The following is a 15,487-nucleotide window of genomic DNA, read 5'->3' on the forward strand; positions in this document are numbered from 1 at the left end:
AGCAGCAAACTAGCAGTATCCCCAAACTCCCTTTTGACCTTTTGTCTCATTAATTTAAAAAAACCCCATGTTTTTAACAAACACTTGGGTCTGGTCTGTAAAATTAAGGAGAATGAGCCTGGAAAAATTCTTCTTTAGTAAAAACCAGGTTAATTAAAGTGTGGTTTACTTCAGGTAGCTGAAGTATGGGGAGTAACTACTTCTTCTCCCCGCTGCATGCCACTCCAGATCCCATTGCTTGTTAAAACCAGGCAAAGTGCTAATTGCACAAAACTCTTCCCTGAAATTCAAAAGTCACATAGCACGATTTACCATTGCTCTTAATTTAATACTGTGCTGTATGCTGGCTAATTTCATGTGCTGTTCGCCACATTTATTTGCCCTTCTAGTTGAAGAAAATGCCAGGGACTCAAACCTAAGCAGGTCCAGGTCTTCTTGGAAGTAACCCCCATGTTATTCAACAGGGCTATGTGTCACTAGGACTGCAGCCTGAGACTGTTAAAATGTTACTGACCGCCCCTCCCAGTCCAGAGGTCGAGATTGGAAGGCTTTCTTGGTCCTTCTTCCCACTCCAGTTCTTTGTTGTTGTTGTTTTTTATTATTTCCAGGTTTTGGAAATTCTTATATATAAAGAAGTATAGCTACAGAATTAAGGATTAATTTTTAATTAGCAATAGGGGGTTAAGAAGTAGAACCAACAAATTGTCAGGCTGTTGCACCTTGTCATTAACCTGAAAAGCAGCAGCAAATGAGATTTTGACTGCTGCACTGCTGACCCTGTTAAAAATGCCGTCAAGCTTAGAAGCAACTTCCAAGCAAATGTGAACAGGATTGCGTCCATCAGGAGTCCAGCTTTTGCTGTTCAGAATCCCTGCCTTTATGTTCATGTTTCGGTACAGCATCTTAAACATGGGTTCTTTTGAATGGCCAGAAAGTATGAGTTGGTCTGATTTTGACAGTATGACTTACACTGTAATTTTCTAGACTGATTTCTTCTGGGCAGGAGATAGATTGGGGTGCACTGATAGACCACCTAGTGACTGGTGGGATTCTTGCAAAGAATGCTGGATCATGTGGAGTTCAAGCTGGTCAGTTTTTAAGCAGAAGTACACACATAGGATCACAGACAACAGATTAGTTATGCCTTAGTTATTAAGAGAACTCGAGTGCACTCACTTGTTTTGTAAGTTTGACATGCATTGGTGATCCAGGAGAAAACCATTTTAAAAAAGGGGAGAAGAATCAGACAGTGCAACACCAAAGGCTCTCCACTAACTGTTGTTATAGCTTTCCCCTGAAAATGTAGTGTTATATGCACAACAGTCCATTAGATGGCAATCTTCCCATTTTTGGTAAGAATTCCTCATAGCGACTCCCCCCCCCCACACCCGATTTTAGTTTTTGATGAATGTTGTCATATTACAGAACATATTTATTTATTTATGCAAAATATTGATCTACCTGCTTTTCACCTGATCAAGTCAGGTAGCAGTAGAATTAATACAAGAAAACTGTATGAAAGTACATGAATTAAAACAATAAACAAAATACAATAAACACCCCCATTACCCTGGGCACATAATTCCCTTTGGTGCAAGTACTGTGCAGAATAAATCTGTTTTACAGCCTTGCTGGAAAGCGGGGGGGGGGGGGGGGGCCCCCCCCCCCCCTTCCAGGAGGCAGCTCTATAGGCTTGGGACAGTTCCTGAAACTTCTTGAGGCTGGGCTGTTACAGAGTGCATCCTAGACAGAGGGGGCACAGCCAATAGCCCCTTCTTGGAACAGCGAAACATCTGCATGGGAGCTTGCAGGGAAAGGGCAGGTATGTAGGCCTGAGGACATAGAGGCCTTTCAAGGTAAGCACCAGCATCTTGAATCTGGCCTAGAAATGAATAGTCAGCCTTCTTTCTTTAAAATAGGAGTGATGTGGTCACAGTGGGTAGACCCTGCTAACAAATGGGATGCCATATTTCAGCGTCTTCTGAAGTTCCCAGATCACCTTCAAGGGCAGCCCTGTGTAGAGTGTGTTACAGTAATCTAGACCAGTGTTCCCTCTAAGCTGAGTTAGTGTGAGCTAGCTCACAGTTTTTTAGCCTCCAGCTCACACATTTTTGTCTTAGCTCAGGAAGGATGGCTCCAGAACAAACTAATTTATGCAGTAGCCAAATCGCTTGCTCACAACTTTAATGCCAGTAGCTCGCAAAGTAGAATTTTTGCTCACAAGACTCCACAGCTTAGAGGGAACATTGATCTAGACCCGAGTTAACTTGAAGTATGGACCAGCTTCCTAATTGAAAATGGACAGTATACCTCTATCCTAAACATTTCTGCTCAGAAGTAAATCTAACTGATTTCACCAATCGTTATTTGCAAGTCGGAACCGTGACTTTAAGGCTAATTCACTTGTGTATGCAGTGTGCCAGTGTGGTCAGAGTGTCAGACTAGGGTCCGAGAGACCCAGGTTCAAATTCTCACTCTGCCATTGAAGCTGGCTGGGTGACCTTGGGCCAGTCACACACCTTCAGCCTAACCTATCTCACAGGGTGGTTGTGAAGATAACATGGAGGAGAGGAGAATGATGTAAGCCACTTTGGGTCCCTGTTGGGGAGAAAAGAAAGATGTGAATGAAGTAAATAAATAAGTGCTTATACACGTGTTGTTGATGCGCACAATTTATCTGTTGTGTTTAATCTTGTGCTCACTACCTTGTTATCTATTCATGTAATTCCACCTTTCGGCATTGTTAACATATCATGTCTAATACTTAGGCTTTGTTTTCTGTATCCTAGTCCTGTTATTTTGCTTCTCAAATGTCTTATTCTCTTGATTTCCCTGACTTTACATTGTGTAATCCACCTTGACTCTAAATGAGAAAAGTGTACTATAAATAATAAATTGATACATTTTTTAATCTCTTGAGGGTTTGGAACTATCCAGTGTCATACGAGCCATTCTGTATCCTTTCCCCACTTAAAAGTTCTCTTGGCTCTTTAGCACAATCCTGCTTGGCCTGATATTGTATTTCAATTCAAAGCCGCCACCCCCACCCCTTATAATTGATATAAAACAAGCCTGTTCTTAGAGTTCTTATACAGTGGCCAGTGCTATTGCGTTTCGCTATGGGCCACTTTACAGATTTCAGGGTAGCAAGCCTGGTTGCTTTTGTGCATAATTCCACGAACCATCAAAGTTGAAGCTTCTTCCAGCTCTCTGGTATGTACACACACCAATGTTCCCTCTAAGCCGTGGAGTCTTATGAGCAAAAATTCTACTTTGTGAGTGACTGGCATTAAAGTTGTGAGTCAGTGATTTGGCTTCTGCATGAATTAGTTTGCTCTGGAGCCATCCTTCCTGAGCTAAGACAAAAATGTGTTAGCTGGAGGCTAAAAAGCTGTGAGCTAGCTCACACTAACTCAGCTTAGAGGGAACACTGACACACACACATATGAAGATGGGCTCTTGGAGAGCCAGTGTGGTGTACCAGCTGGAACTGTCAGACTTGGATTGGATTCAAATCCCCACATGGCCCTGCCTATTGAGTCAGACATCTCATTCTGCCTTGCCTACCTCACAGAGTTGCTGTGAAAAATAACAGAGGAGGGAGGAACCATGTAGGCTTCCCTAATGTCAGGATAAGAAAAAAAAATGTTAGATGGTGTACACAAGACTATATTTTTATGTGTAATATATGAATTGTCTTAAGACTGTAAGACAGACTTGCAAGTAAAGATTAAATAAATCAGTGGGACTTAACCTCCAGGTAGCAGTTTTTAATATGGCAGCTTAATGTCAGCTTTTGCAAGACTGGAGGAAAAGCTGTTAAGTTTGGAAAATTATTTCTATACAAGATCATTTTCTAAGGATATTTTACTATTCAACTTCATCAGCTCTAAGATGTTGTAAACAATTTTTTAAAAAAATCAAATTGTATATGGTCTCCGTAAATTGTAGCAAAGAAGCAGCAACACAACACAGTTAATTTCTGCTGCTCCTACCCAGAGGACAAGCCCAGGCATTTAGACTTGGGATGTCCACAGAAGGAAGAGACCTCAGCAAATTAGGCTACTGGTAAATAAGCTGTTATAAAAGGGTTGGAGGTGAGGAAAAGAGCAAGGGGGGAGGGGGAATCATCAAAGAGAAGAGGTGAGAGCAAGTGGGAAAGTGCCAGCAAGGAAAATCAGCAATAGAGAGGACTGCTTCGACTGGGGTGCCTGAAACAAAATCAGGAATGAGCAGGCAGAGCCTGGTTAAATAGATGCCAATTTAATTGCACATTTTATTCATGCATTTATCTAGGTACGTATACCTCACTTTTCTCCCCAGTGAACTTATGACATCAGTCTTCCCTTGTCCATTTAATCCTCAAAACAACCCTGTGAGGCAGGTTAAGTTGAGAGTTACTTGCCCAAGGTCACCCAGCAGGCTTCCATGGCAGAGTGGGGGCATGAACCTGAGTCTGTTGGACCTTAGTCCAGTACTCTAACCACTATTTTATGTCTTTTGAATTAAAGTTGTAAACTTGTTTTATTTGTTTATTTTTGCCGTCAAATCACAGGTGATTTATAGCGACCCCATGGGGTTTTCAAGGTAAGAGACGTTCAGAGGTGGTTTGCCATTGCCTGCCTCTGCTTAGCAACCCCGGACTTCCTTGACGGTCTCCCGTCTGCTAACCAGGGAGAGACTGGGTCCATCCAGGTCAGGGCACAAGTGTCAGTATAGAGCAAGAAATCTTATTTCAGAAAGAAATAATCCTGCTGTAAGGGAAGTTGATCAAATTTCCATCACCTATCACTCATCACAGATTTATGGCTGTGGATTGCTAAAAAATTAAATTAGCTTCCCTTTGTCTTAAAAGCTAACATTTGAATCCATTTGTCTTAAAAGCTAACATTTGAATCCATGCCTTTGAAAAGAATTGGGATTTTCTTAGGGAAAGTCTTTTGGCGTTTTAACCGAGTGAAAGATGTCTTATATCGATGCCCTTACAAATGTCAGTTTCCCTTGTTTGTTGCAATTTCAGTTGCTTCAGCTGAGCCCTCCACCATATTTGTGTTGGCGCTAACAACTGCTTTTCTTGTACTGACGGAATACTTGGGACGATGGGAGTCACTAGTCTGTGGCAGATCCTGGAACCGATAAAACAACATGTCCCCCTCAGCCACCTTAAAGGCAAGACATTGGCTGTTGATTTAAGCCTCTGGGTGTGTGAAGCACAGAGCGTTAAAAAGATGGCCGGTGTAGTCACAAAGCCTCACCTCAGGTGGGTACGGTGATACCAATGTACATGATTGTAAAGTATTGGGGGTGTCTGCAAGGCAGGTACCTTACACATTGATTTTTTTCTGAAAGATAAGGGCTTGGGTCCAAAGTATGACATGCAGAGCACGGTTTTCCCCTCTGCCTCTTCAGCCAAGTCAGCCCCCTGACATTTTGCTCCTAGGAGTCAGTCAGTGTGGGGGTTAGTAGTCCCCGTGCCATGATGTTGGTGGAGAGTACCTCTGGATCCAACTCAAGAGTTTAGATCTGGAATAAATTGGCAGTTTTCCACAGATTTCCCCCTTCCCACTGCAAATCCCTTCATCCTCATTCAGGGTCCGCTATACTCCATGTGCTTCATTTTGTGGAGATCAGCAGGGGATGGAGAGGCAGGAAAGTCCTGTTCAGCTGATGGATAATGTAGTCTGGATCCAGCCCAAAATGTGTTCTAAACATATTTCTGCATTATTTTCAGCTGCGCTATAGTGGCATTTTGTTAAGCTCTCTTCTAGATTAAAACTAAAAGTCTAAAGAAAGGCGAATGTTTTCTTGCTTCATTTCTTTTTTAATTAGAGGGATTTGAAACCTGCACCTCACATTTCAGCATCATTGGTGGGACGGTGAGGTTGTTCTCAATTTGGAAACAAATAAACAGAAAGATGCTGAAGTATTAATTGCCTGCAGTTCCTGTAAATGGTTTTTACGTGGCTCTCCAGATGAACCTGTAAGAAAAATGGATTTGGAAATGGTTGGTAATTTATAACAGCAGCAAAAGCAGGGGATGTCTAAACAGTTGAAATTGGTAAATGGACCTGTTATTGAAGATTTAGGGGTCCACTGCTGGGTAATTGTTAAAATGAGTGACAAAGATGATAAAATTGAGAGAAGCAGGATAAACAACTTAAGTTACACTGAGAGGAATTCTAAGGATGTCTGCTCAGAAGGAAATCCTATTTTGTTCAATGGGGTTTACTTCCAGTACAGTGTTCTTAGAATTGCAGCCTAAGCATTAAGAACATAAGAGATGCCAATGTTGGATCAGGCCAAAGGCCCATCCAGTCCAACACTCTGTATCACACAGTGGCCAGAAATACCAGTGCCATCAGGAGGTCCACCAGTGGGGCCAGGACATTAGAAGCCCTCCCACTGTTGACCCCCCCCCCAAGCATCAAGAAGACAGAGCATCACTTGCCCCAGAGCCCCTATCTATACCTTGTGGCTAATAGCCACTGATGGACCTCTGCTCCATATGCTTATCTAATTCCCTTTTGAAGCCGTCCATGCTTGTAGCACCCACCACTTCCTGTGGCAGTGAATTCCAAGTGTTAATCACTCTTTGGGTGAAGAAGTGCTTCCTTTTATCCGTTCTAACCCGACCACCGAGCAATTTCATGGAGTGCCCACGAGTTCTTGTATTGTGAGAAAGGGAGAAAAGTACCTCTTTCTCTACCTGCTCTTTCCCATGCATAATCTTATAAACCTCAATCATGTCACCCCTCAGTTGTCGTTTCTCCAAGCTAAAGAGCCCTAAGCGCCTTAACCTTTCCTCATAGGGAAAGTGTTCCAACCCTTTTATCATTCGAGTTGCCCTTTTCTGCACTTTTTCCAAAGGTATAATATCCTTTTAAAGGTGTGGTGACCAGAATTGCACACAGTATTCCAAATGAGGTCGCACCATTGATTTATATAGGGGCATTATGATATTGGCTGATCTGTTTTCAATACCCTTCCTAATAATCCCCAGCATAGCATTGGCCTTCTTTATTGCAGTCACACACTGTCTCGACATTTTCAGTGAGTTATCTACTACAACTCCAAAATCTCTCTTGATCAGTCTCTGCCAGTTCAGACCCCATCAACGTGTAATTATATTTAGGATTTTTGGCTCCAATGTGCATCCCCTTGCACTTGGCCACATTGAACCCCATTTGCCATGTTGACGCCCACTCGCCCATCTTTGAGAGAATTTAGTAAAACTCCACAGTTAGCTGTGATGTGACTATGTATGATCTTGGAAATAGAAAAGCCAAGGGAAAAGTCAATTACAATAAGTATGGTGTGTGTACATTAGCATGGGACTGTAAATGGCTGTTAAAGGTCAAAAGAAGAAGAGTTGGCTTTTATACCCTGCTTTTGTCTACCCTAACAAGTCTCAAAGCAGCTTACAGTTGTCTTCCCTTATCTTCTGAGAGAACTGTGACTGGCCTAAGGTCATCCTGAGCCTACGGGGAGGGTGGGATAAAAATCTAAATAATAAATAAATAAATAAATCCAGCAGGCTTCATGTGGAGGAGTGGGGAATCAAACCCGGATCTACGGATTAGAGTCTGCTGATCTTAACCACTACATCATGCTGGCTCTGTCCTGTGTGACTTCAAAGCACAAGCTTAATGGATGTAGGATGACTTTGACAGCTTTAAACAGCCAAAGCTGCCACTGCCTTTATCTGTTAAACTGAAGGTGCAAGTCAGCCTGATCCTCAACTCAGATAAGCTGAAACAATTCTGATTTCAACCATTTTGATCCTCTGTACCCTTTGGAGGAGGTCCCATTGAACTTCCATGTGTCTTCCTTGGCCAATTAATGAGACTTACAGTCCAGTCCTAAAAAGAATTACACCCTTCTAAGTCCATTGACCTCACTGGGTTTAAAGGTAAAGGTTCCCTTGCTCGAAAGCCAGTCGAGTCCGACTCTAGGGTTGCGGTGCTCATCTCCGTTTCAAAGCCGAAGAGCCAGCGCTGTCCGAAGACATTTCCGTGGTCATGTGGCCGGCATGACTAAACACCAAGGTGCACGGAACGCTGTTACCTTCCCACTGAAGTGGTACCTATTTATCTACTTGCAATTTCTTGCTTTCAAACTGCTAGGTTGGCAGGAGCTGGAACTAGAGACGGGAGCTTACTCCGTCATGCGGCACACTCGGTCTCGAACTGCTGAACTACTGACCTTCCACAGCCCGCAGTTCAGCGTCTTAACCACTTGAGCCACCGCAGCTCACTGGGTTTAGAAGGGCGTAATACTGCTTAGGATGGCACTGTTAACGTCCACTGAAGGTTGCCTGGTATTTTTGAACTTGTCTGAACTTGAGTTTGTAATTTAAACAAAACAAACTTTTGAAGCAGGCACGAGGGAGGCAAAGGCTCAGTGAAAGCACACTATAGCTGGCATTTGAACGCAGGCCATCACATTAACTACAATTCGATAGGGTCCATCAAGCTAGAATGCGAAGCCAGTATATTAATCACAGTTTGTGTAAGCTATGTTTTTGCATTATGTACAAACGCAGACATACAGGCTTCTTCCCTCGCAAAGCTTTCTCAGGCTAATGAGAGAATGGGATAAAACTAACTTTTGTGAAAGCAAACCAAGATAGGAGCCCTTGCCTGTGTTTGAGTCCTGGTGTCACAAAACCATCCATAATTAAAATAAATCATGGTTTTACGGGGTGCCTGAACTGAGCCAATGAATTTGCTTCAGTTAATAGTTTTGAAAAGGAATTACCCTTCTTGGTGGCCGTGGGAATAACTGAATCAATCTTATATTTATTCATTGAAGCATGTGTGGGTTGGAAGATGACTGGATGCTGCTGTGAAATTACCACAAAATGTCATACTGCCAAAATGTTGTACTGGGTTGACAACAACTTTGGGTATCTAAGTATGTTTGCAAAAGCACAAATAAAAGAGAAATTGGAAAACTAGATGAGCTAGATGTACTTTTCTATCATGTTGTAATGCTCCCCCCCCCCCCGTGCTTCTGCTGTCGGGTGGGCATCAGCCCCTGAGCTTGCCTAGGGTTCAGAATAGGGAGAGAAGAAGATTACACCACCTGGTTCCTCTGTCTCCCCTGGATACCTGCTTTCACAAGGCTGGAGAAGGATCCATTGCTTCTTCTGGCCTATTGTGGGAACTGCCTAATATGGGATAGGTTTGACCTTCCCTCTTCACAGCTTCCCCCAAACTCTGGTCCTCTAGATGGTCTCGCCTGTCCGGTTAGGGTTGAGTTGGTTCCTTCCTCCCTGTTGTTTCTGTGATACGTCTCTCCTGGGGCTTCCTATTAGCCACTGAGGAAATTCCCGCCAGGCTTCCCACAGGCCCACCCAATCCCAGCAACTGCCTGTGATGCTTATTCTCCCTCCTCCCCATTGGCTGCATGCTTCTTTTGGTGATGTGATGCTGCTCTGGCCGCTGGTGTCTCCTCTGCTGCTGTCCTGGTCCTCTGGGGCCAGGAAAGCCTGAACACCAGGTCCTGACGTCACAGTAATGGCGACCCATGTAGTCATTCCCTGTGTGGCTGACTAGAGCAGGAGAAGACGACGCTGGTCTCTTTCTCCCTGGCTGGTTTTCTCTATAGTACGGATATAATCTACTGTGACTATTACTGGCCATCCAAGTAATAATTTAAATAAGAGAATCTTCATATTAAGATTAGCTTTGCTAATTCAGTTTGTTTTTGGTCTGCTGTTTGACTAAACCACATGAACCTGTTCTTTTCACAACTGTTCTGCAGTGGTGATCTGACAGATCACAGTAAATTAGTATTTTAGCAGAGCAGTGGTTTCATTGTTATTGTTTTGTTCTTTCCATCATACGACAGACATCCACCACTTTCTCCTATTATATGCTTGTATACGAAACATACACTCAAATATGCAAGGGAAACTGAACTCAGTAACAGTGTAAGCTAGTGTGAAGAATCTGGAATACTGCAGTGAAAAAATCAAGAGAATATCTTGTTGAGTACACGAGAAACTGCAAGTTAAAACACTTGTGAAAGTAGCTGGCAACTGCAGAGTTCAGGGACTGTTATGACTACATTTGATGACGTCACAAGTCACGACCTGGTGTTCAGGCTTTCCAATATAGGGGCTGGTGCCACTGCTGAGCCCCTGTCAGCTGCAGTGAGTCTGGGCCTGTCACTGTTGCAGCCCCTGCCAGTCGCTTTTCCCTCTGGCATGCTCTTGAGGCTGGGGGAGGGCCAGCAGTGTGGGATGGGTCCATTGCCGGACATATGCATATGGCTCTCTTCACTGCCATAAAAACCATCAAATATTTCTGTTTCCTAACCATCATTAGACCACCATGAAATTCACACTCGTTCAGAACTTTCACAAAAGTGACTCTTCTTTCTTGTTATTGCAGAAATCTTTTTTTCCGAGTCTCTTCTTTAACGCTAATGGGGATCCGTCTGGTATTTGTGATGGAGGGAGATGCTCCAAAGCTGAAAGCAGATACAATGAGTAAACGGTCAGAGATTCGTTTTGGGCACTCCATCAAACCTGGGGCTGCAAGAACAGGGAGATCTCATTTCAGATCTTTCTTGAAAGAGGCAAGTTCATATAGATGGTCAGTGTTGTTTTCAGAGTGCTGAATATTGACAAGTGGTGGGTTCGTGGGATGTTGTTGACAGGTTGCTTAAGATTATATATTTTTGGACTAAATTTTTCAAGGTTTTTTGAGACCTTCTGGTGAGCCATAAGGGCCAGTCTAAAGCAATTTTACTAGCATGCCAAGCACAAAAGCATCACATCTTTCTCAGTTCCTGCCTCTGTTGGAAGACTGTGAACTGGAAGGCTGTCAAGATCTTATCTCACTTCAGACGTTTTGGTATAGCTGCTAGATGCCCCAGCGGTGTGTGTCAGCATCACGCCAGTCCCTGTAGGTGACACCTACTTGGAAGTATACCAGTGGTGATTACCACTAATCTTGAAGGGTTTTTTTTTCAAGCCGATCCACATTTCATGAGAGATGATAGCAATAAACATGAGCAAGATGGTTGGCAAATGGTATAGTTCATTCTTGGGGTTTTCCAATGTGAACATTACTCTCTTTATCTGTTCATCCATGTTGGCACCATGTTCAGTGTGTAGGAGCCATCTAGCATTAATTTTATGGTATCAAAGTTCTCTATTGGTTAATGGCATTGCAGTTATGTGTATGGTGTGCTTTACGTTAAGACAAACTATATTGTGGAATGGCGGCCCACCTCATGATTGAGGACTTGTTGCATCCTCTCTTGGGACTTTTGTTTCTTTAGTGCCTGGAAATGCTGGAGTGTTTAGGAATCCCTTGGGTCCAAGCCGCTGGTGAAGCGGAGGCCATGTGTGCCTATTTGAATGCACAGGGCTATGTGGATGGCTGCATCACAAATGATGGAGATGCTTTCCTTTATGGTGCTCAAACAGTCTACCGGAATTTTACCATGAACATAAAGGTAATGTACTGGCGATTCGTTGGCTCACGCATACTGCTTTATCCACAGTGTTCTTTCAAGCAGCTGTAAGGGATGACGCCTCTTCTGCACAGTTATCCTGGTGCTGTATCTTTGTCCAAAAAGTGCCTTTGCTCTGTTCCCTGTCTTTGATCCATAAGGCCCGTCTGATGGGAGCCACTGTGGTGTAGTGGGTAGTGTTGGACTACAATCCTGAGGAAGTTGGGTTTGAATCTCTGCTCTTGTCATGGAAACTTGACTTCTCGCTCTCTCTCAGCATAACCTTTCTGATGGGGTTCTTGTTGTGAGAAGATGGAGGAAGGGAGAAAGGTGTTTTAAGCCACTTTGGGTCGCCATTGGGGAGAGAAGGCGAGCATAAAGAAGTACACAAATAGACGTGGTCAGACAGAAGGGTTGTGAATGTGATTGAGGTTAGAAGCTTAACTATGTGTTAGTGTGATGTCTGTACTGTAAAAGCCTAGTCACGGCTACTACTGTGACAGAGGCCACACTGGGTTGGGTCCAGCCAGGTGTTTTGCTCAGTCTTTATTACAGCGCCCCCCCCCCCCCCTGCTTTCAGTTTTTAGCCATGCAGGTCCTGTGATCCCTGGAAGAGACTTTGCTGGTCAAAGAGGAGCCCTCCCGCCTCCTCCACCCATGGTTCCAACCTTATAGCCACACAATGGAGTGTAGAATGCATGAAAAGTAAAAGCAGATAAACAGTTCTATGAAAGCTCATATTATGGTAAGAGTTTTATTGCATGTTATGGCTCAGTTCAGATACAAAGATGCCAAACTGTGGTTTTGTATTTCACGAGTGAGCACCTGTGTGCAAGAACCTGTCACAGATGCAGGGAAGTAAAAGAGACCCCATTTGAGGTCATGGGCATTTTAAAGAGTGTAGTGTCACTTTCTAAAACAGTAAAAAGCATTAAATTTTTGGTGGTTTTTTTTTTAATTACACTTTACGCTCTGAGGTTGTATAAAAGCTCTGGGCAATTTTAACTCAATATCCCTATCTGGTTAGGGTTAGCATGCACTTTTATTTAGGATGCAATCTGAATAATGGTTTTTTAAAAATTCTTAATCAATGACTTAAATTGACCCCTTGTTCTTAAGGAGTGATTTAACAGTGCAATCCTTATACTCTTCTAAGTCCATTGAAGTCAGTGGGCTTGGGGGGGGGGTGTAACTTTGCTTATGAGTGCACTATAAATCACCCTGTTGTAAGTTGGTGGCAATTGGTTCTTTGTTGTGCTAGAAACCTTTACTTGCTTTCTCCAAATTACCTTTTGAGAGTGTATGAACAGTTTTTGTTTTGTCCAGCTGCTTTTAGGAGATCCACTGCTTTCTTTTCCTCTCCCCAAACTGTTTTTCCCTTTTAAAAATATAAAATAGCTTCTATTTAAAAAATTTTTTTTAAAAAAGATTTTTACTTGATGTTCTTTTAATACCATTTGGAGGAATGTGCTGTGTAAACTTGATTGTTATGTAGCATACTATTGCTTAAAGTGCTTCAGATCTTTGGATCAGGTAGATGCCTCTTAAGAAGAAGCAGATGCCTCTTGTTCCTATTTCATGGAAAGATAATAGAGTTTGAGAAATGGTGCCTGTCCCTAAGTTTGTGAAGAGAGTCTGTCTGATCAGAGATTTCAAAGCCAGCCTGGGTTCAAAGGTCTAGCCTGTGGGGCTCATAATTAAAGTATTTTTGTAAGGTACATAATAAGGAAGGTGAAATGAAAGGCTACAAAGCCGTAGGCTTTTCTGCCCCTTTTGAATGTTATTTATTCAGTTCATTTATACCCTGCCTTTCTCCCCAATGGGAACCCAAAGCAGCTTACATCATTCTCCTTTCCTCCATTTTATCCTTACAACAACCCTGTGAGATAGATTAGTGTGTGACTGGCCCAAGGTCACCCGGAGAGCTTCCATGGCTTGAGTGGGGATTTGAACCTGGGTCTCCTAGATACTCGTCCAACATTCTTAACCACTACACTACACTGGCTTTCTTTGAAGTGAGAATATAGTAAAGTATGAAAGAAAAGGTAAAGGCCCACATTCGCTCTCCACGGTGAGGGCTAGGTTTCCATGAGGTTCTATTGAATATCTGGAATTTGCATCTAAAAATCCAAATAACCTGGGCCTTTTATATAGTATATTTTGTGGTATATTTCTTCTTATTCTGAACAATTGTTCAGTCCTATTTAGTTTTTTATGTCAATGCTGGCAGAGAAAATATTTTCAGTTCTCATTGTACATGCATGCTGTTGGCCTCTCTAGCCACTTTTGTGGTCAGGCCACGCTATAGTTTGTGAAATTCCAGAAGGTATCACCAATTGTACCCTATTTCCTACAGGATCCACATGTTGACTGCTATTCAATATTCTCTATTGAGAAGATGCTAGGGTGCAACAGAGAGTGTCTGATTGGATTAGCAATTCTGCTTGGCTGTGATTATCTTCCTAAGGTAAGGGGTAAAAATTAAGGCTCTGGTACCAGCTTCTAATTTTCCACTTTAACTGTTAATTGTCCTCAAACCAGTGATGCATTAGAGTCTTGACAGAGCACCAACTATGTTTTTATATTAATTTTTTCTTTGCATTAGTTCGTGATCCTGGTTTCACTGCCCTAATAAATATGTTCCCATCTACCTACACCATGCAGATTTGAAAGGAGGGTCCATTGTACTAATTATGACTAGCATCCAAGTAAATGTGACTATGACAGCTGCTAAAATGGAGAGAAGAGTCCTAGAAATATATTTATTATATAGTGTACACAATAATATAATTAAGAGCATAGGGCCTGAATATCAGGCTGCATTAAAAGTAATCAAAAATTAGTCTTACATAAGCTATTATAAATCCCTCATACAAAGTTGATGTTAAATACCAAATGACCAACACAAGACCATGCGCGTTTCATCCCCAAAGGCCTTCTTCAGTGGTCAGTAGTGAAGACTTTTGGTAGGGTTCAAGAATCATACAACACACAGATTTCTTTAAGCTGCAGATCAGCTCTGTCTCTCTCTCTCTCTGTTCCTCAACTGTCCCTGTTCATCTGACAGGCTGTGTTACAGCAGCGTTTTTATTAACAGAAAGAAAAGCAAGCTCATTCATTTGTACATCGTTACATTATCAAGCTTTCTATGTTAGGAATACAGAATGTTCTTCTCACTGGCAAATCATCCTTGAAAGTTGCAAAGCCTATGTGCCCTCAGCAATTCATTGTTCTAAGAGGAATTTAGCAGTCTCATGCAAACTCAGAATACCTTGTTTCCTGCTTGCCAATTCTCCCGGCAGAGTAGTGTCTGTGGGAATTCGAACTTTGACTTTGGAAGTCTGAACTTTGACCCCGGGTGTGCCTCGCTGGATTTCCATTCAGACCTCCACACAGTAGTACATAACATAGTTTTTAGAAACACATCCAGAAAATAAACAATGGCTCCGGTCACACGGGCAGGAAACCGCGGGGGGGAAGCATGGCTGTTTGCCCCTGGGCAAACTAACGCACGGTTAAGCGATCAGACCTCCTGTGGAGGTTCTGTGGAGGTTCCGTGGGTAGGGAGAGGTGCCGATCACAGGACACGCCCGCGCGCAACGAAGAAGCGTGCGGTGCGGCAAACTGGTTTTCTTTGTTTTGTGTACACGACAAATGCGCATGCTCCTTTGGGTGCATGTGCGCATCCACGGACACTTGGGGGGAAAAAACACCTTTTTCGCAAGGGGACATGGGCGGGCGCCGGATGCCACCGGAAACGCGATCAGACGCCTGCCCTTGCCCCGCAGTTTCCGGAAACTAGTACCTCCAAGGTACTAGTTTTTTGCTGCGTGTTTTCGGCGGGAAGCCTCAGTTGTGCTACGGAAGCGCTACGCTTCCCAGATGTGTAGGTGAGATCGCGCCCGGAAACTCCGCCTGTCTTCCATCTCTCTTGCATGGCTAATGTTCCGTGTGACCGCAGCCAATATGTATCAACCATGACCAGGTGGTGTTACATTGTGTGATTTGATATTAGCTTATA

At 43.1% G+C, this 15,487-nt stretch overlaps 1 protein-coding gene across 1 annotated transcript in view; it reads left to right on the top strand.

The window, feature by feature from the left end:
* The first annotated feature begins 5,099 nt into the window (after positions 1-5,099).
* The window catches only part of GEN1 (GEN1, Holliday junction 5' flap endonuclease), a 32,424-nt gene continuing 22,036 nt past the window's right edge, over positions 5,100-15,487 (top strand). Inside the window, exons 1-4 of the mRNA XM_015423769.1 lie at positions 5,100-5,260; positions 10,398-10,584; positions 11,293-11,469; positions 13,823-13,933. Of these exons, the coding sequence (XP_015279255.1) occupies positions 5,100-5,260; positions 10,398-10,584; positions 11,293-11,469; positions 13,823-13,933 (636 nt within the window). The remainder of the gene's footprint in view (positions 5,261-10,397; positions 10,585-11,292; positions 11,470-13,822; positions 13,934-15,487) is intronic.

Source organism: Gekko japonicus, unplaced genomic scaffold (genome assembly GCF_001447785.1).
Source record: "Gekko japonicus isolate JY-2015 unplaced genomic scaffold, Gekko_japonicus_V1.1 scaffold121, whole genome shotgun sequence".
NCBI lineage: Eukaryota > Metazoa > Chordata > Lepidosauria > Squamata > Gekkonidae > Gekko > Gekko japonicus.